Raw genomic sequence first — 23,153 nt, forward strand, 5'->3', positions numbered from 1 at the left:
AAACACGCCACGATAAGACCACGAGACATATTACTGACACTCGCCTACTTCGTTAGAGCGACAAGTCAAATAATCTGATGGTGTGTGTACCGAAGGTCTTACAGTACGCACACCACACCCTTCATTTTATTAGTTGGTAGCTTTATTTACATAATGACGCTGTCACTGACAAGGGACAGAAAGTCACTCAAAAACAGGAAAGGGCACTCGAAAAGTTTGAGTTTGGAACAGATATAAAAACACTGGCAAACACGCAGAGCCTCTGGAGAGAGACACAGTCGCGCTGACGTCGCGCGCGCACAGGTAGTGGAGGAGGGCCGCGTCACGAGGCGTGCGTGGTGACGGGCACCCCGGGCAGCGCCGGCCGCTGCAGGCTGAGCAGCGACAGCGCCCTCTGCTCCCATAGGCGGCGCTGGGCGCGCACGCGCTCCGTGTTGTCGGCGACGGCGGCGTCGGGCCGGCCATACGCGGGCGGGTTGGCCGCCGGGTCGTAGCCCAGCACGGCCAGCATGGGCGCCACCGCCGCCATGTCGCGCACCACGTCCTCCGGGATCTGGCCCACCCACTTGCTCAGCGCCTCCGCGTTCACCGGCTTCATCACCTGGTCCGACGACCGCTCCACCCTGCGCCACGATATGTGATTAGAGTTGCACTCCTCCAAAACTACAGTTCGGTAGTTTTGGTACACAACATAAATGACGTAGTAAATGACAGGATTACTGATATTACTGGTAGAATTGGCGGGGAAAGAAAGATAAACAAATGTGTAAGAAAGGAAATGGGAGCCCGCAACTCATATACAGGGTGTTACAAAAAGGTACGGCCAAACTTTCAGGAAACATTCCTCACACACAAAGAAAGAAAATATGTTATGTGGATATGTGTCTAGAAACGCTTACTTTCCATGTTAGAGCTCACTTTATTACCTCTCTTCAAATCACATTAATCATGGAATGGGAACACACAGCAACAGAACGTACCAGCATGACTTCAAACACTTTGTTACAGTAAATGTTCAAAATGTCCTCCGTTAGCGAGGATACATGCATCCACCCTCCGTCGCATGGAATCCCTGAAGCGCTGATGCAGCCCTGGAGAATGGTGTATTGTATCACAGCCGTCCACAATACGAGCACGAAGAGTCTCTACATTTGGTACCAGGGTTGCGTAGACAAGAGCTTTCAAATGCCCCCATAAATGAAAGTCAAGAGGGTTGACGTCAGCCGGCCGCGGTGGTCTAGCGGTTCTAGGCGCTCAGTCCGGAACAGCGCGACTGCTACGGTCGCAGGTTCGAATCCTGCCTTGGGCATGGATGTGTGTGATGTCCTTAGGTTAGTTAGGTTTAAGTAGTTCTAAGTTCTAGGGGACTGATGACCACAGATGTTAAGTCCCATAGTGCTCAGAGCCATTTGAACCATTTTTGGTTGACGTTAGGAGAGCGTGGAGGCCATGGAATTGGTCCGCCTCTACCAATCCGTCGGTCACTGAATCTGTTGTTGAGAAGCGTACGAACACTTCGACTGAAATGTGCAGGAGCTCCATCGTGCGTGAACCACATGTTGTGTCGTACTTGTAAAGGCACATGTTCTAGCAGCACAGGTAGAGTATCTCGTATGAAATCATGGTAACGTGCTCCATTGAGAGTAGGTGGAAGAACGTGGGGTCCAATCAAGACATCACCAGCAATGCCTCCCCAAACGTTCCCAGAAAATCTGTGTTGATGACGTGATTGCACAGTTGCGTGCGGATTCTCGTCAGCCCATACAGGTTGATTGTGAAAATTTACAATTTGATCACGTTGGCATGAAGCCTCATCCGCAAAGAGAACATTTTCACTGAAATGAGGATTGACACATTGTTGGATGAACCATTCGCAGAAGTGTACCCGTGGAGGCCAATCAGCTGCTGATAGTGCCTGCACACGCTGTACATGGTACGGACACAACTGGTCCTCCCGCAGCACTCTCCATACAGTGACGTGGTCAACGTTACTTTGTACAGCAGCAACTTCTCTGACGCTGACATTAGGGTTATCATCAACTGCACGAAGAATTACCTAGTCCATTGCAGGTGTCCTCATCGTTCCAGGTCTTCCCCAGTCGCGAGTCATAGGATGGAATGTTCCGTGCTCCCTAAGACACCGATCAATTGCTTCGAACGTCTTCCTGTCGGGACACCTTCGTTCTGGAAATCTGTCTCGATACAAACATACCGCGCCACGGCTATTGCCCCGTGCTAATCCATACATCAAATGGGCATCTGCCAACTCCGCATTTGTAAATATTGCACTGACTGCTTGATGCTAGTACTGTAGAGCAATGAGTCGCATGTCAACACAAGCACCGAAGTCAAAATTACCTTCCTTCAATTGGGCCAACTGGCGGTGAATCGAGGAAGTACAGTACATCCATGTCCACATAACATCTTTTCTTTATTTGTGTGTGAGGAATGGTTCAAATGGCTCTGAGCACTATGGGACTCAACTGCTGTGGTTATCAGTCCCCTAGAACTTAGAACTACTTAAACCTAACTAACCTAAGGACATCACACACATCCACGCCCTAGGCAGGATTCGAACCTGCGACCGTAGCAGTCCCACGGTTCCGGACTGCGCGCCTAGAACCGCGAGACCACCGCGGCCGGCTGTGTGAGCAATGTTTCCTGAAAGTTTGGCCGTACCTTTTTGTCACACTCCGTATAATAAAAAACACGCGACAAAATCGGAGACAAAGGGTAAGATAGCGAAAAAATCGTGGAACTTAAAACATAGAAACAAAGGGGTGACGATGCTAATAAAATACATATGAAGCAGACAGGTAATATAATGGACAGACAATTGAAAAACACGGCGACAGTCTCGTTTCTGTTCTCAAAAGACATAAATCCACACCCAGCGACAGCATGGTTTCTGTTCTCAACACAGGAAGAGACGAAACAACACTGAGCAGTCACTGGAACACGCACGAAAATATGACATACCACAGCCGAGAGCAGGTGGGGGGAACTGGACAGAGCATGGGAAAATAAAAAAAAGGGGGGAAGGTGTGGGAAAGCGAAGGGGGGGAGGGGGGAAGGACCCAATGGAGGATGAGGACCCATAAGAGGTGTGGGGGGTGCTGAGCAGATGCGACAGGGAGTGGGGAAGGCAGAGGACGGGAAGACAAAAGGACTCAGGGGGGGGGGAGAAGGGAGGTACGAAGAGGTTAGGCTAGGAGAAACACAGGATGGAAGGGGGGGGAAGAAGGAGCCCAGGGAAAGGACGGAGGAAAGTAGGGGGGGTGAGGATCAGAGTTCCCTGGGCTCCCTCTTCCCCCCTTCCATCCTGTGTTTCTCCCTGCGTAAGCTCTCCCTACGTCCCTTCTCCCCCCCGAGTCCTTTTGTCTTCCTGTTCTCTGCCTTCCCCACACCCTGTCGCGTCTGCCCAGCACCACCCACCCCTCTTATGGGTACTCATGCTCCATTGGGTCCTTGGGTCCATGGAGGGAGAGAGGGCATCATCTGGGAGGGGAAGTTGATGGAAGCCACCTTGGGAAAGGTGATGAAGGGTGTAGAGATGGAGGGTAGGGGGGACAAAACAGTGAAGGCGTGGCAGGGGGCGGGGACGGGGGAGGAGAGGAGCAACCAGGGAGTGAGGAGGATCAAGGCGGCGGGAGGTGTAGAGTATGTGGATATGTTCGAGGAATAGGAGCATATGGGGGGAAAGAATCAGGCCATAGAGGATCCGTGTGGGGGAACACATCTTTGTCTTTCAGTTTCTTTGGTTGTTTATTTTGCACTTACACTGCAGAGCCAAAGAAACTGGTATAGCCATGCATTTTCAAATACAGACATACGTAAGCAGACAAAATACGGAGCTGCTGTTGGCAACGCCTATACAGGTTGGTCCACTGACAGTGACTGGGCCAAACATCTCATGAAATAAGCGTCAAACGAAAAAACTACAAAGAACGAAACTCGTCTAGGTTGAAGGGGGGACAGATAGCGCTATGGTTGGCCCGCTAGATGGCGCTGCCTACCGGGTGATCAAAAAGTCAGTATAAATTTGAAAACTTAATAAACCACGGAATAATGTAGATACAGAGGTAAAAATTGACACACATGCTTGGAATGACATGGGGTATTATTAGAACAAAAAAAAAACATATTGCTAGACGCGTGAAAGATCTCTTGCGCGCGTCGTTTGGTGATGATCGTGTGCTCGGCCGCCACTTCCGACTTGCTTGGCCTCCCAGGTCCCCAGACCTCAGTCGGTGCGATTATTGGCTTTGAATTATCTGAAGTCGCAAGTGTATCGTGATCGACCGACATCTCTAGCGATGCTGAAGCACAACATCCGACGCCAATGCCTCACCATAAGTCCGGACATACTTTACAGTGCTGTTCACATTATTCCTCGACCACAGCTATTGTTGAGGAATGATGCTGGACATATTGAACATTTCCTGTAAAGAACATCATCTTTCCTTTGTCTTACTTTGTTATGCTAATTATTGCTATTCTGATCAGATGAAGCGCCATCTGTCGGAAATTTTTTGAACGTTTGTATTTCTTTGGTTCTAATAAAACCCCACGTCATTCGAAGTATGTGTGTCAACTTGTACCTCTCTATCTACATTATTCCATGATTTATTCAGTTTTCAAATTTATACTGACTTTTTGATCACCCAGTATTTTTTAAATAGGAACCCCTATTTTTATTACATATTCGTGTAGTACGTGTAGATATATAAGAATGTTTTAGTTGGACCACTTTTTTCGCTTTGTGATAGATGGCGCTGTAATAGTCACAAACGTATAAGTACGTGGTATCACTTAACATTCCGCCAGAGCGGACGGTATTTGCTTCGTGATACATTACCCGTGTTAAAATGGACCGTTTTCCAATTGCGCAGATGGTCGATATCGTGTTGATGTATGGCTATTGTGATCAAAATGACCAACGGGCCTGTGCTATATATGCTGCTCGGTATCCTGGACGACATCATACAAGTGTCCGGACCGTTCGGCGGATAGTTACGCTATTTAAGGAAACAGGAAATGTTCAGCCACGTATGTAACGTCAACCACGACCTGCGACAAATGATGATCCCCAAGTAGGTGTTTTAGCTGCTGTCGCGGCTAATACGCATATCAGTAGCAGACAAATTGCGCGAGAATCGGAAATCTCAAAAACTTCGGTGTTAAGAATGCTACATCAACATCGATTGCATCCGTACCATATTTATATGTACCAGGAATTGCATAGCGAGGACTTTGAACGTCGTGTACAGTTCTGCCACTGGGCACAAGAGAAATTAGGGGACGATGACAGATTTTTTTGCACGCGTTCTATTTAGAGACGAACCGTCAATCACCAACAGCGGTAACGTAAACCGGTGTAATATGCACTATTGGGCAACGGAAAATCCACGATGACTGCGACAAGTGGAACATCAGCGACCTTGGCGGGTTAAAGTATGGTGCGGCATTATGGGAGGAAGGATAATTGGACCCCATTTCATCGATGGCAATCTAAATGGCGCATGTATGCAGATTTCCTACGTAATGTTCTACCGATGTTACTACAAGACGTTTCACTGCAAGACAGAATGGCGATGTACTGCCAACATGATGGATGTCCAGCACATAGCTCGCGTGCGGTTGAAGCGGTATTGAATAGGATATTTCATGAAAGGTGGATTGGTTGTCGAAGCACCATACCATGACCCACACGTTCACCGGATCTGACGTCCCCGGATATCTTTCTGAGGGGAAAGTTGAAGGATATTTGCTATCATGATCCACCGACAACGCCTGACAACATGCGTCAGCGCATTGTCAATGCATGCGCGAACATTACGGAAGGCGAATTACTGGTTGTTGAGAGGAATGTCGTTACACGTATTGCCAAATGCATTGAGGTTGACGGACATCATTTTGAGCATTTATTGCACTAATGTGGTATTTACAGGTAATCACGATGCAACAGCATGCGTTCTCAGAAATGATAAATTCACAAAGGTACATGTATCACATTAGAACAACTGAAATGAAATGTTCAAACGTACGTACGTTCTGTATTTTAATTTAAAAAACCTACCTCTTACCAAGTGTTCGTCTAAAATTGTGAGCCATATGTTTGTGACTATTACAGCGCCATCTATCACAAAGCGAAAAAATTGGTCCAACTAAAACATTCATATTTCTTTACGTACTACACGAATAAGTAATAAAAAAATGTGGGTTCCTATTAAAAAAAAAAACGCTGTTGATAACCGTTTGACCTACGGCAGCGCCATCCACGGGCCTACCATAGCGCCATCTGGTTTCCCCCTTCAAGCTAGACAAGTTTCGTTCTTTGTAGATTTTTCGTTTCACGCTTATTTCGTGAGATATTTGGCCCGTCACGATCAATGGACCACCCTGTATAAGACAACGAATGTCTGGCGCAATTGTTGGATCGGTTACTGCTGGTACAATGGCAGGTTGTCAAGATTTAATTTAGTTTGAACGTGGTGTTATAACCGGCGCACGAGCGATGGGGCACGGCATCTCCGAGGTAGCGATGAAGTGGGGATTTCTCCGTACGACCATTTCGCGACTGTACCTTGAATATCAGGAATCCAGTAAAACATCAAATCTCCGATATCGCTGTGGCCGGTAAAAGATCCTGCAACAACAGGACCAACGACGACTGAAGAGAATGGTTCAATGTGACAGGAGAGCAACTCTTCCGCAAATTGCTGCAGATTTCAATGCTGTGTCATCAACAACTGTCAGCGTTTGAACCATTCAATGAAAAATCATCGATATGGGCTTTCAGAGCGGAAGACCCACTTCTGTAGCCTTGATGACTGCACGACACAAAGCTTTACGCCTCGCCAGGGTCCTTCAACGCCGACACTGGACTGTTGATGATTGGAAAATTATGCCTGGTCGGACGAGTCGCGTTTCAAGCAGGTGGACTTGTACGTGTATGGAGACAACCTCATGAATCCATGGACCCTGCGTGTCAGCAGGGGACTGTTCAAGCTGCTGGAGGCGTATGCAGTTGGGTGGGTCTCCTGATACGTCTAGAGGACTCTGACAGATGAAACGTACATAAACATCCTATACCCGTGGTCTATGGGTAGCGTCTTTGATTCATAATCAGAACGCTTTCGGTCCCGGGTTCGACCCCCGCCACTGCATAAATTTTGATAAATAATCAGCATTGGCGCCCGAAGACTTCCGGCATAAGAAGTCAGCCTCATTCTGCCAACGGCCTTGTCAAAGAGGGCGGAGGAGCGGATAGAGGTTCAGGGCACTCTCTTGTCCTAGGGGTGGCCGGAAGAATCAGCAATGATCAACGATATGAGGATGCAGAAGGCAATGGAAACCACTGCATTAAAGACACGTAACGTGTATCCACAGGACATGTGGCCTGTAATTGAAGAAGTGTCATGATGGTCTCTCCATTGGCAAAAGATTCCGGAATAGTACCCCATTCGGATCTCCGGGAGGGGACTGCCAAGGGGAGGTTACCATGAGAAAAACATTGAATAATCTACGAAAGGATAACGTTCTGCGAGTCGAGGCGTGGAATGTCAGAAGCTTGAACGTGGTAGGGAAACTAGAAAATCTGAAAAGGGAAATGCAAAGGCTCAATCTAGACATAGTAGGGGTCAGTGAAGTGAAGTGGAAAGCAGACAAGGATTTCTGGTCAGATGAGTATCGGGTAATATCAACAGCAGCAGAAAATGGTATAACAGGTGTAGGATTCGTTATGAATAGGAAGGTAGGGCAGAGGGTGTGTTACTGAACAGTTCAGTGACCGGGTTGTTCTAATCAGAATCGACAGCCGACCAACACCGACAACGATAGTTCAGGTATACATGCCGACGTCGCAAGCTGAAGATGAACAGATAGAGAAAGTGTATGAGGATATTGAAAGGGTAATTCAGTATGTAAAGGGGGACGAAAATCTAATAGTCATGGGCGACTGGAATGCAGTTGTAGGGGAAGGAGTAGAAGAAAAGGTTACAGGAGAATATGGGCTTGGGACAAGGAATGAAAGAGGAGAAAGACTAACTGAGTTCTGTAACAAGTTTCAGCTAGTAATACCTCCTCCTCTACTTGGAAAAGGCCGGGAGATACGGGAAGATTTCAATTAGATTACATAATGGTCAGACAGAGATTCCGAAATCAGATACTGGATTGTAAGGCGTACCCAGGAGCAGATATAGACTCAGATCACAATATAGTAGTGATGAAGAGTAGGCTGAAGTTCAAGACATTAGTCAGGAAGAATCAATACGCAAAGAAGTGGGATACGGAAGTACTAAGGAATGACGAGATACGTTTGAAGTTCTCTAACGCTATAGATACAGCAATAAGGAATAGCGCAGTAGGCAGTACAGTTGAAGAGGAATGGACATCTCTAAAAAGGGCCATCACAGAAGTTGGGAAGGAAGACATAGGTACAAAGAAGGTAGCTGCGAAGAAACCAAGGGTAACATAAGAAATACTTCAGTTGATTGATGAAAGGAGGAAGTATAAACATGTTCCGGGAAAATCAGGAATACAGAAATACAAGTCGCTGAGGAATGAAATAAATAGGAAGTGCAGGGAAGCTAAGACGAAATGGCTGCAGGAAAAATGTGAAGACATCGAAAAAGATATGATTGTCGGAAGGACAGACTCAGCATACGGGAAAGTCAAAACAACCTTTCGTGACATTAAAAGCAACGGTGGTAACATTAAGAGTGCAATGGGAATTCCACTGTTAAATGCAGGGGAGAGAGCAGATAGGTGGAAAGAATACATTGAAAGCCTCTATGAGGGTGAAGATTTGTCTGATGTGATAGAAGAAGAAACAGGAGTCGATTTAGAAGAGTTAGGGGATCCTGTATTAGAATCGGAATTTAAAAGAGCTTTGGAGGACTTACGGTCAAATAAGGCAGAAGGGATAGATAACATTCCATCAGAGTTTCTAAAATCATTGGGGGAAGTGGCAACAAAACGACTATTCACGTTGGTGTGTAGAATATGTGAGTCTGGCGATATACCATCTGACTTTCGGAAAAGCATCATCCACACAATTCCGAAGACGGCAAGAGCTGACAAGTGCGAGAATTATCGCACAATCAGCTTAACAGCTCATGCATCGAAGCTGCTTACAAGATTAATATACAGAAGAATGGAAAAGAAAATTGAGAATGCGCTAGGTGACGATCAGTTTGGCTTTAGGAAAAGTAAAGGGACGAGAGAGGCAATTCTGACGTTACGGCTAATAATGGAAGCAAGGCTAAAGTAAAACCAAGACACTATAATAGGATTTGTCGACCTGTAAAAAGCGATCGACAATATAAAATGGTGCAAGCTGTTCGAGATTCTGAAAAAAGTAGGGGTAAGCTATAGGGAGAGACGGGTCATATACAATATGCACAACAACCAAGAGGGAATAATAAGAGTGGACGATCAAGAACGAAGTGCTCGTATTAAGAAGGGTGTAAGACAAGGCTATAGCCTTTCGCCCCTACTCTTCAATCTGTACATCGAGGAAGCAATGACGGAAATAAAAGAAAGGTTCAGGAGTGGAATTAAAATACAAGGTGAAAGGATATCAATGATACGATTCGCTGAGGACATTGCTGTCCTGAGTGAAAGTCAAGAAGAGTTACATAATCTGCTGAATGGAATGAACAGTCTAATGAGTACAGAGTATGGACTGAGAGTAAATCGAAGAAAGACGCAGATAATGAGAAGTAGTGGAAATGAGAACTGCGAGAAACTTAACTTCAGGATTGATGGTCACGAAGTCAATGAAGTTAAGGAAGTCTGCTACCTAGGCAGTAAAATAACCAATGACGGACGGAGCAAGGAGGACATCAAAAGCAGGCTGGCTATGGCAAAAAAGGCATTTCTGGCCAAGAGAAGTCTGTTAATATCAAATACCGGCCTTAATTTGAGGAAGAAATTTCTGAGGATGTACGTCTGGAGTACAGCATTGTATGGTAGTGAAACATGGACTGTGGGAAAACCGGAACAGAAGAGAATCGAAGCATATGAGATGTGGTGCTATAGACGAATGTTGAAAATTAGGTGGACTGATAAGGTAAGGAATGAGGAGGTTCTACGCAGAATCGGAGAGGAAAGGAATATGTGGAAAACACTGATAAGGAGAAGGGACAGGATGATAGGACATCTGCTAAGACATGAGGGAATGACTTCCATGGTACTAGAGGGAGCTGTAGAGGGCAAAAACTGTAGAGGAAGACAGAGATTGGAATACGTCAAGCAAATAATTGAGGACGTAGGTTGCAAGTCCTACTCTGAGATGAAGAGGTTAGCACAGGAAAGGAATTCGTGGTGGGCCGCATCAAACCAGACTGATGACTAAAAAAAAAAAAAAAAAGGTCAACTGCATCCATTCATGCCCATTGTGCATTTCGGCGTACTTGGGCAATTCCAGCAGGACAATGCGACCCCACACACGTCCAGAATTGCTACATAATGGCTCCAGAAACACTCTTCTGAGTTTAACCACTATCGCTTTCCACCAAACTCCTCAGACATGAACATTATTGAACATATATGGATTGCGTTGCAACGTGCTGTTCAGAAGAAATCTCCACACTCTCCTACTCTTATGGATTTATAGACAGCCCTGCAGGATTAATGGTCTCGGTTCCTCCCAGCACTACTTCAGATACTAGTCGAGTCCATGCCATGTGGTGCTGCGGCACTTCTGCGTGCTCGCGGCGGCCCTACACGATATTAGGTGTATTTGGCTCTTCAGTGTAATTAGGACCGCACATCATTCAGTGTTAGTCCATTGTGTATTTCATATCCTTACAGAATACCAATTGCATTTTACACTGACGTGGCAAAAATCATGGGATTCCTCCTAATATCGATTCGGACCTCCTTTCTCCTGGCACAGGGCAGCATCTCGATGTGCCATAGTCTCAACAGCTCGTTCGAAGTCCCTTACAGAAATACTGAGCCCTGCTTTCTCTACAGCCGCCCACAATTGTGAAAGTGTACAGTTTTATACACTAACGTACCTCTCGATTACTCCCAATCGATGTTCCATGGGACTCATGTTGCGTGATCTGGGTGGCCAAATCATTCGCTCGAATTGTCCAGAATGTTCGCGAACAGTTGTGGCCCAGTGAGAGGACACATTCCTATTTGGGAACATGAGGTCTTTGAAAGGCTGCAAATGGTCTCCAAGTAGCCGAACATAACTATTTCCAGCCAATGATCAGTTCAGTGGGACCAGAGAATCCAGTCCATTACATGTAAACACAGCCCACACCATTGTGGAGGCACAACCAGCTTGCTCAGTGCATTGTTGACAACTTGGGTCCATGACTTTGTGCGGCATGTGCCACAATCGAACCCTACAGTCAGATCTTATCAACTGAAATTGGGACTCATCTAAGCAGACCACGGTTTTCCTGTCGTCTAGGGTCCAACATATACAGTCACGAGCCAAGGAGAGGTACTGCAGGCGATGTCGTGCTGTCTAAAGTATAGCTGTTTTAATTTTAACTGTAACCTGCACCACATAGCCCGTCTGCTGCCATGGCCCATTAACGCCAAATTTCGCCATACTGTCCTAACGGATACGTGCGTCGTAAGTCCCACATACGTTTCTGCGGTTATTTCACGCACTGTTCGTTGCCAATTAGTGCTGACAATTCTACGCAAACGCCGCTGTTCTAGGACGTTAAGTGGACGCTGTCAGCCAATACATTGTTCATGGTGAGAGGCAATGCCTGAAACTTGGTATTCTCGGCACACTCTCGACACTGTGGGTTTCGGAACATTGAATTCCCAAACGATTTCCGAAATGGAATGTCCCATTCGTCTATAGCTGCAAGTATCATTCCACGTTCAAAGTCTATTAATTTCCGTCGTACAGCTATAACCACATTTAAGTGAGTACAAATGACGGCTCCACCAGTGCATTGCCCTTGTGTGCAGGACAGTACCTATGACGTCCTATGTCCCCTTTTATAAGAACTATAAATTATTAAACATTTATCCACGACATTAAGCAATTATATTTGTCATATGTAAAAGAAACTCTACTGAAAGTCAAGGAATAATGTGTTTATAAAGAAAAACTATTATCTGTACCATAAGTACTAGTATTATCTTTGTTCTTTTTGGTATCGGCGTGAAACAAAAAGCGCCGGACTCTTGCTTTGTCTTGTTCTGATAGGACGCCATTGTACGTAATCTACATAGTACGGTGTGTACATGTTTTATTATTTTAGCGGTGAGATCCAATATATGTCTACATTACTGCTGCTGTTAATGTTAACTGTAACCTGAACCACATGTCCCGTTTCCTTGTCCCATCATTTTTAAAAGAATTTCAAACGCGGCGCCGGCAGCAAGCTAAACAGGGCTGGGGGGCGACAATTGGCCGCCATTAAGCGGCAGTTTTAAATTATCGTAATTGTTATCCCGTTCTTTCCACAGGCGACGCTCGGGATCGGCGATATTAGTTCTTTCATTTATGATTTATCGGAGACTGATATATTCAAAGTACTTAACGATTTATGCTGACGATTTAGGTTACGTGCATATGGACATCAGACTTGACCTGCACTAAGACGAAATTAAATAACACCTGAGTCCTTACGTATTGAAAATGGTGAAATACTTTCGTGTATGTATATATAGCCTATAACGATTAACTGTTTGTTATCATGGGTTCGTCTAAGTAACTTCAATAATTATGCGTCCGGCCATGGTGACCGAGCGGTTTTAGGCGCCATAGTCTGGAGCCGCGAGACCGCTACGGTCGCAGGTTAGAATCCTGCCTCGGGCTTGGATGTGTGTCATGTCCTTTGGTTAATTAGGTTTAAGTAGTTCTAAGTTTAGGGGACTGATGACCTCAGAAGTTAAGTCCCATAGTGCTCAGAGCCATTTGAACCAATATTTATGCCGGATCCCACGCTACATTTTTGTGTCAGTAAAATCTAAGAACGATCCTTGCCTGCTCGTATCTTTGCAGTGAATCAAATAAAAAATAAAAAAAATATAAATTAAATTAAATCCTGAGATATACGACAGAGAGCTGCCAAGCTGAAAATAAAGACAAATGAACCTATACCGAATACAGTAATAAAGGTAAGAACTACCGTTCGTACTATCCTGTTATTGCACTAGAGTTTGACATGCACTGCTGAACTGATGGCTCATGGTAAGTTACAATTTTAGAACAGTTACTGATATAAAGATGGCATCATGTTATTCAGTTTAACTTTCACTTCGCCACAAAAACCAAGGTTAGCACTGAGCATTTATAATAGTGCACGCTTTTAACGTGTGATTATACGTGTATAGGTTTACCTACTGTGTTTAAGCGTGTGCAGACTTGTTACAGTAGCAAAATCAAATTATGGGCATAATTATGGATGCGGAAGCAAACACAGATTTTGTTCAGCATGATAACGTGAAAGACATGAGTGCAAATGATTCAAATGGCTCTGAGCACTATGGGACTTAACATCTGAGGTCATCAGTCCCCTAGAACTTAGAACTATTTAAACCTAACTAACCTAAGAACATCACACACATCCATGCCCGAGGCAGGATTCGAACCTGCGACCGTAGCGGTCACACGGTTCCAGACTGAAGCGCCTAGAACCGCTTGGCCACACCGGCCGGTAGACATGAGTAGATTTGTTGATAATAGTAGAGCCACTGCCTCGACAGTGGAGATGCGGGGGGCAGCTGGCATTAGTTGTCAGGTGGAACACCTGACACCAACAAATGTGTTGCATGTAGAGGCTGTCAGACCATCAACAGAAAATATTTTGACACCGAACAGGCCAGTGGAGGGAATTTCTATGTCACCTGTGTGCTCTCCACTGCCCGATCCATTTGCGGCTTTACTACGCAAATTGGAAGAACGTGATAAAGAACGTGATCGATTACAACCGGAGAGAGATAGGTAATTGTTGCAAAGAGATGAAAAGTCAAAACGAGAATTAGAAGAACGTGATCGATTACAAGCTGAGAGGGATGGGCAATTGCTCACCGTTAGCTGAGCGAGAACAAAAAATGAAAAAAAAATCCTATTACATTACCTTGAGACAATTTCCTTAGAGGTAACTGAATTAAAGAATTCCTATCAGGGGCTGCCTGAACTAATCAGCAACTTAGCTTTGGAGGTAAAGGCTGTACAGACAGTCGGCCGCTGTCGCCGAGCGGTTAAGTCCGGAACCACGCGGCTGCTACGGTCGCAGGTTCGAAGCCTGCCTCGGGCATGGATGTGTGTGATGATCTTAGGTTAGTTAAGTTTAAGTAGTTCTAAGTTCTAGGGGACTGGTGACCTCAGAAGTTAAGTCCCATAGTGGTTAGATCCATTTGAAGATGTAAAGACAGCACAAGCGACTTTGAAGGAGGAGGCAGATTCAATTACGACTCGCATTGAGCAACTAGAAGTTTCACAGCGAGACTGTACTGATAATAATTTAGCCGATCAGACCGACAAAATCGAGAAAGAATTCTAGGAATGGCTGGAATCGAAAGAACAAACAATAGTACAACAGGCAGACGAAAAAGTAAACACTGTGATACAGTGTGTGACTGGGGGCGTTGAGCTTGCTAACAATCGAGTAACGGAAACGCTGCAAACAGGAGTCGCGCAGCTGAACGATAAGTTAAGCGCAGAGCTGCCACACTGGCAGCACGAAGTGACAGAGCGTATTGCCAACTTAATAGCGCAAAACATTAGAGAAAACTATTACGCCTACTCGTAAAGTGTATGGTAACGCACCGAGTATGGTTACTAATTATGATCAACCACATGATAGTGGCCGGAACAGCCACAGTCTTAGTAGTGTACCTACAATGCTACCTAGCAGTCCGAAGGCGGCGCTACTGGCACCGAACCTGATGGTTGAGGAAAGCCAACTTAAACATAGGCAATTCGAAATTTTTAATAACCAAAAGAAATCGGTTCACCCAGTGATTTTCATTAAATGTTTTAGGAATATTTTGCCAAGTATGTGGACAGAAAAGCAAAAAGTTCAGTTTATTGTATCTCATATACAGGGAGATACCGGACTTTGGGCAAATGAGGCAATAGATACGTGTCACAATACTGAGATATTTGAAAAGGCCTTCTCAGGCAAGTATTGGTCACCGAATATTCAGGAGAGATTAATAAACGAAGTTTATTGTCCCGAAATATATAATCCCAGACACGATAGTCTAAGAAAATATTTTGAGAAATACATTAGTAAGACCAAGTACTGGGATGAGCCGATGGCTAATAAAGATGTGATCCAGCTGCTAAAGTTGCGGCTGCCCAGACATATCAAAGATAAGTTAATTAATGTTGACGAGAAAGATTTAGACAGATGCCTATCAGTATTAGATAAGATTGATATGGTACTAGAGGAGACGAAGACAGAAAGAAGTGATACAAATCATTCGTCTACTCCTTAGATAAACGGCAGTAGAAATAACAAACAAGGCTACAGTAATGACAATGGTACAGGTTATGATCAGTCAACCAGTAATGGAAGGCAAGTGAATGGCGATGGTTATCCGCAACTGAATAGAAAAAAAAAGTGGGATGACAGACTCAACACCAGATACCAAAGCAGTTCGAAGTGGCGAAATAGCAACGGTAACAACCGAAATCAGTGGCAGAGTAATTTCTCGCCACAGTGGGATCAAAACACATGTCCCTCCACGGGTTCAAAAAAATGGTTCAAATGGTTCTGAGCACTATGGGACTTAACATCTATGGTCATCAGTCCCCTAGAACTTAGAACTACTTAAACCTAACTAACCTAAGGACATCACACAACACCCAGTCATCACGAGGCAGAGAATATCCCTGACCCCGCCGGGAATCGAACCCGGGAACCCGGGCGCGGAAAGCGAGAACGCTACCGCACGACCACGAGCTGCGGACCCCTCCAGGGGGCCGTACAGCGAACAAGAAAATGAAAATCTTTGAGGAAACGTAAATCAGCACAGCAGTCCAATGTTAGGATAGTGGAGGTGTCAGACGGTAACCGTCAAGGCCCCTCCCAGACAATAAACAAGTTTCGACTGCAATTAGCTCCCTATTGTTGCTAGGCGGGCGAAGTGGGGGCACACCAAAACAGACTCGAGAAACCGTTGTCATGCTGCTATATAATGATGATATCGCAATGCAGGATGAATTATTAAACGAACCTAGTAAGTGCAAAAGTAGCGATCTAGAGCACATACAGGCTGTGACTGAAACGCAGATAGAAGATATTCCAGTAAAAGTGTAGATTGAACTGGCGCGACTGGTAGTGTTTTGAGCTTAGAACTGTATAAGCCATTATGTAAGGCAAATAAAATACCGACTAATCCAGTACAAAACTGTCGAGCGTCTGGAACGACTGGAACACAGGCACAAATAGTTAAATTCCAGGTACATGCTGACCTGGAATTTAGGGAAGGGGAGATCAAATGCACTTTTCTACTAGTAAAAGGGTTATCAGTAGTTTGTATCATGGGTTGTGGTTTCCTGAGGTGCAGAAAGGCAAATCTTGACTTTTCCACCAGGGAAATTAGTTTAATGTATGGTGGAAGGAGGATTGTACTGGATATGGTCAGAATGAAACAAGTACATGGCAAGTATTGCCAGAGTACTCAAATCAAATGCCGCAGATTAAAGATTTTGCAAGTTAACTGTGATTTAAAAGGGAAGGAATACCATTACCGTGGAAAGGGAACACAGAACACTACGGAAATACAGGAAATGGTTTACAGCAAGGTTAAGGAGTCGGATTATCTGAACAGAAGCCAGCAACATGAGCTTATTCGTTTGTTGTCAAATCATTTAAATGTTTCCTCGGAGAAACCTGTAGTAATAAAGGGTTACGACTACAACATAGGGGTGTTGCCCCATGAAACCTTCTGTCACGCCACATATCAAACTGTATACAGGATGTCACTAACTATTTCCACCTAGAATCACTCTGAAAGTATGACACGAGCTGAAATGTTTGTGGGACAAAAGTTGCATGGGCCTACGGGGCCATAATATGACGTTGGTTTTTTGTTGTTAGGTGGGGTCGGGTCAGAGATATGAAGGTCAATTTTGTTTTTTAAATGGCATGCTATAGTTTGGTACTTATTTTCTGATAGCGGATATCGAGACGAATCCAATGATGTCTAACAATAAGGTCTTTGAAGGTCAACGAAGGTCAGAAAGGTGGTATTAACGTCCATTTACAGAGGGTGTTCGAAGACTATTGGTCTCAATGCAGTGCTGCAATATTCTTATCATCGACAGAGTGGTATTCCTTATTACAACGGCATTTATCGAAGCACATGCTCTGACACTTCTCTCTCGTATATCGTGCAAATAGTAAATATTCGCCGGATACGGCGTATCCATCTAATGTGCCATGGACATGTAAACACCATTCGACGGTGTCGCAGTACAGTACTAATAGGAACGGTAAGACTAGTATCGTCGAATCAAGCAAATGTGAATGATGTATTCCTTCGAAGAACATGTCGATATGCTATTCATTTACGGAGAATGCCAACGAAATTCAGTGAGAGCTAGAGACTTATACACTGAAAGATATACTCAACGTACTCACCCTACACGCCGTACATTTAAATATGTGTATGATAAATTGAGAACTACTGGATCTTTAATGCATTGGAAACATACACGGTGAAGGAAAGTTACCAACGAGGAAACGGAAATTGGTACTCTTGCCACTGTGGTTCGAGATCCTTGTGTTAAATCGCTTAAAATCGCAAGGGAATCTGGCATGAGTCAGAATAGTGTTGTTCGCCATTTGCATCGCCATAAATATCATCCTCACCATACCAGGCTCCACCAAAAATTAACTAGTAAGGATTGTATGCGTCGCATTGAATAATGCCGATGGGCTCAACTTCAGATTCAGAGGGATGACACATTTATTAATTTGATTTTATTTATGGACGAGACTACATTCACGAACCATGTGTAAGTAGGCTGTTTAGGTTTTCTTATTGGTAACGCCACGTAGCGCTCTGTACGAAAAATCACTGGCTGTGCTGTGTGCAGTCTGTGGCTAGTTTGCATTGTTGTCTGCCATTGTAGTGTTGGGCAGATGGATGTGAACAGCGCGTAGCGTTGAGCAGTTGGAGGTGAGCCGCCAGCAGTGGTGGTTGTGGGGAGAGAGATGGCGGAGTTTTGAAATTTGTAAGACTGGATGTCATGAACTGCTATATCCTTTCTTCCCGGAGTGCTAGTTCTGCAAGGTTCGCAGGAGAGCTTCTGTAAAGTTTGGAAGGTAGGAGACGAGGTACTGGCAGAAGTAAAGCTGTGAGTACCGGGCGTGAGTCGTGCTTCGGTAGCTCAGTTGGTAGAGCACTTGTCCGCGAAAGGCGAAGGTCCCGAGTTCGAGTTTCGGTCGGGCACACAGTTTTAATCTGCCAGGAAGTTTCAACTGCTATATACTTTATAACTTTTGAACACTATTGAGGTAAATACATTGTTTGTTCTCTATCAAAATGTTTCATTTGCTAACTATGCCTATCAGTAGCTAGTGCCTTCAGTAGTTTGAATCTTTTATTTAGCTGGCAGTAGTGGCGCTCGCTGTATTGCAGTAGCTTGAGTAACGAAGATCTTTGTGAGGTACATGATTTGTGAAAGGTATAGGTTAATGTAGTCAGGGCCATTCTTTTGTAGGGATTATTGAAAGTCAGATTGCATTGCGCTAAAAGTATTGTGTGTCACTTTAGTGAATGTTTGAGTACGTTCAGTTTTGCTCAGCTGTTTGAAAAGCAAATAATGTAAGAGATTTATCAGCACAGTAATTCAGAAATTTTTCTAAGGGACGTTTCATACGTCGACCCTTAGCCGAGGATACCTCACTGGAATCTTCTGATTTTTTCTTGTAGTTCGTGTAATTAGTGTAGCTTTCGTTTATTGCTAGCGCGTAGTTGTAGAGAGAATCTCCTTTGTAGTTGCAGTCTTTCATTGTTGTACAGTAAAACAGTTGTGGCATGCATGTAAATTTGCACCAAGTATTTCGCAGCTGCGCTTGCAATTAACTAGATATTATTTTCAGTGCTGTGTTTTCTTATTTTGCTCTTCAAATTGTGCTTTTCTGTGTTACCGTGTGAACTATTGTGACAATAATGGCGTGTGAAAAACGTAACTCTAGGCTCCAAAGTAAACCGAGAAATAATAGTGACGACGAGCGTAGCTTACCAGCACCACTGTGTAATGAATTAACAGACATTCAAAGTAGTAATTTGGTAACTGTGCATAGGGAAATGGAGCGGGCGTCAAATAATGGTGTAGACAGTGAAACAGGTAGTGAACAGGGAAGCATTATAGTTCAATCGGTCGGCAACAGCTCGCCTCAGGAATCGGGAATGACAGAACACAATATTGCAAATACTGTAGACTCAGGTTTTGGGTTCCCACCGTTTTCTCAAATGAGTCAAGACACATTTTCCGCTTGTCAAAATGTGAATGTTGCCGGTGCAAATGCACTGCCGAAAAGCATAGAGGAACAGATTCCAGACACAAATACATTATTGTTGCAATTAATGCGACAAATGAAAGAAAATCAGAGACAAACACAGCAATAGTTAGACACAATGGAACAAAATCTTCAAAAGTTAGACACCATGCTTGAACAAACACGTGAAGATTTAACTACTGAGTTACATAACATCGAATCGAAATGTCAAAAAGTCTGTAATGACGTAAAAACACAAATTTGTGAGCATTTCCAACCTATTTTTTCGCGTCATGAAAATGCATTACAGAATCACGAAGCAGCCATAAAAGAACTGCAAACTATTGTTCATGAAAATCAGGACACCTTGCAAGCTAAAATTGACTCAGTTGCATCTACCGATTCGGTTACACAACTTGCAAAAACTCAGGAAAAGTTAAAGGACTCAGTAGATACGATTTCAACACAAATGGACACTCTGAAACTTGGTTCAGAAAAACACACAGAGGAAATAATTTCACAATCGGATAAAGTAGCCGAACTTTCAGATCAGTTCACTAACTTATCTACAAAGGTAGATGATGATCTGAATGACACAAGACCTGTAGCCTTCACGGACACTGAAGAGTATGAACAAATTAGAAAATTCAAACAAAATCAAAATCAAATCAATACACAGTACAAAAGAGAAATCTGGGAAGTACAAGATCAGTTGGCACAAGTAGTACAAGAATTACATATTTCAGAGGACACTCGCGCTCCAGTATGGGAAGAGGGACATAGAAATACGGAACAACCACAAAATAATAACACAGGACATTTCGAAAATTATGAAAGAAATTGGCAAGGTGCACCGAATTTTGAGATGGAACCGCCGAAACGACGTAACAATGACCGATATGCGACTCGCCGACATGATGAATTTGACTATAAGCTGTTTATTACTACACGTAAATTCAAAACATTTACGAATTCTGGCAACGACATTCATCCACAAGCGTGGCTTCATCAACTCTCTCATTGTTTTCCTCCCAACTGGTTATTAGAACACAGATTAGAATTTATGTGTGGCTACTTAGAGAATGAACCAGCTGTAAGAATGCGATCGGTCATTCACGATTGCCACAGTGAAGGACAGTTTTACCATGCCTTCCTCTCAGCATATTGGTCTCAAGCCACACAAGACCGAGTAAAACATGGCATCATAATGTGAAACATTTCGAACAATCTGAATTTTCCAGTCTTGTGAAATATTTTGAAGACATGTTGCACAAGAATCAGTACCTGTCAAACCCATACAGCCCCTCAGAACTCATCCACATTTGCTTAATCAAATTGCCTGAACATTTACGACATATTATTTTGGCAGGACGCTGCAAAGACGACATTGAAGCTTTTCAGTGACTCTTACAAGAATTAGAAATTGACACTGACAATCGCAGAACGCGAAAACAGGAACACAACAACTACAGGTCACATCTGTCACAACTCCGCGACGAAAGAAATAATAACTGGACACGACAAGGCTATTCTTACAACGCAAATCGCGAACAAAACAGACACCACCCATATGACAACCACTGGCAGAGTAATAGTTACAGAGAAAGATCGCATTTCCGTAGTAATGAATATGACAGAGATAACCATAGAAACAGACAATATAGGAACGAAAATAATTATTATCAAGGGAGACAGAGTAACTTCAGACGCAACAGTCCACCACGCAGTTACGATTCTGGGAGAAATTCTCCACCACATGACCGAAAATAAGAAACTATGTAAACTACCGACAAAACGACAGACCTGAATTCCATCAGAACTAGCAGGATTCAAACAGAGCAGGGCACTCTCGAGAAGGTGAATTTGTAGAAGTTAGGTCTACTAATCCCAATAACGACTCACGTCAACAAAGAGACAAACAATGACTCGCACCGCAAGCAGCCACGTGCGCCGGCTGGCTCAGGGAAAAATTACATAGACGCTAACCTTGAGAAAAATTCCAGTATTCTTTACGGACGTATACCACATGATAATTGCGTCGAAGTTGAAAACACTGCATACTAGGAAGAGTAAAGGTTTACACCACATTTCGCATGTAAAACCGTTTATTGAGAGATAATCTTACTCTGTCTTTGCCATAAAACTTTTCACTTCACATTTCTAGTATGCATTGTCAGACTTAGAAACTGTTACCATGCAACAATGTTTGAAGTTAAATATCCAATCAAGAACCTAGGGAACATTTTTAAACAGCAATTACGAATGCATTGTTATAGTGAACAGACGACACAGTGTTGTATTTGTACACTCTTGCTTGTTAGTTACACGATTGCGTAATGACTATCAGGCTTACATACTTAGGACATATACTGGTACTGCTAATGAGATTGTAATGCAACATTTTGTTTTACTTGAAGATACATTCTGGATTTAATGTACTTTCTGTGAGATACCAGATGACACAGTGGATAGTTTATGTGACAGCTAAACGATTATATCATGACGTTACTAATGAGTGACAATTTACGATGTTGCTTTTGCGAAGTATCTGTTTTATATCTGCACAGTTTTTCTGTATTATTCTGGAAAGTAAAACATGTTTTAGTAGTAACTTTTGTGGTATAGCTACAAGGAGACAGCTTTTTCTGTAGCACAACAATACGTTACAGCACAGTACTTTCTTCATCACAATAATAAGCGTAATAACTAAGATATCTATACGCAAAGCATTTCACTTTTGTTTATCATGAGGTAAGTACATTGACTTCTGCAGAACTTAGCTTTCAGAGGACGATAACTACGAGACTTCCACAGAGATTATCTTACAACATGACGCACAGTTTAGCGCTACAGTACATGTATTCGAGTGATTAATTTTGTACTTAAAACATTTATTTTTAAAGATATTTGAAGTACAATGATACAAAGGTTTTCCGTGATACATTTCATTCCATTGCTGTAATCTGTAACACCTGAGGGTATAATTACATTAATCCTCAGGAGGGTACACGCTTACTTTGTGTACCATGTGTTTGGCAAGCACAAGGAGCCCTAGCTAATATGGTATTTGCTTATACAACTTTACACATCGGTACCATATGTCTCTAACACACAAATTACACAGCCATCTGATCATTTAACTGAGAGATAAACCTTTTTTTTACTACATCAATGACACATGTTTACGCAATTACACAGTTGGGTAACTTCACACTTACGAAATTGTATTTTGTCTGTACTTTGTGAACTGTTCATATTTTTTCGGACCCATTGTGAGATTATGAGAGCTTTGAATGATATATTTGGTATGGGATAACGATTTTTAAAGTATGTTTGAGGCAGATGACACTTTTGACATGAGCAGAGAATTTTTTTTTAGGTTTTGAAATTATTGGAGGAAGCTACGCCGATTTTGAGAGTTGACTGAGGTGTTATGATGTTATTATTACGATGACTATGTGTATTATTCTGTTGCGGTAGTGTCGACGAATAAGGTAATGAATAATGAGTAGTGGTTAGGGACTCTGGTTTGTGAAAAAGGGTGTTGGAAACCAAGAATTGTACTTTAAGAGTTATGAAATGTATGTAAATGCGTGAATGTATTACAATGCCGACGAAAATTTTTTGGACACTGTTATATCAATAGGATTTTGTTTCTACAGGGTAGAATTTTCGTTCAAATTCTTGATCTGTGAAATA

At 43.4% G+C, this 23,153-nt stretch overlaps 1 protein-coding gene across 1 annotated transcript in view; it reads right to left on the reverse strand.

Annotated features, from left to right (window-relative positions):
• Window positions 1-322: 322 nt before the first annotated feature.
• The window catches only part of LOC126467957 (protein-tyrosine sulfotransferase-like), a 148,808-nt gene continuing 125,977 nt past the window's right edge, over window positions 323-23,153 (reverse strand). Inside the window, exon 6 of the mRNA XM_050096514.1 lies at window positions 323-623. Coding sequence (XP_049952471.1) covers window positions 323-623 — 301 coding nt within the window. The remainder of the gene's footprint in view (window positions 624-23,153) is intronic.

This window comes from Schistocerca serialis, chromosome 1 (assembly GCF_023864345.2).
Source record: "Schistocerca serialis cubense isolate TAMUIC-IGC-003099 chromosome 1, iqSchSeri2.2, whole genome shotgun sequence".
Classification (NCBI taxonomy): domain Eukaryota; kingdom Metazoa; phylum Arthropoda; class Insecta; order Orthoptera; family Acrididae; genus Schistocerca; species Schistocerca serialis.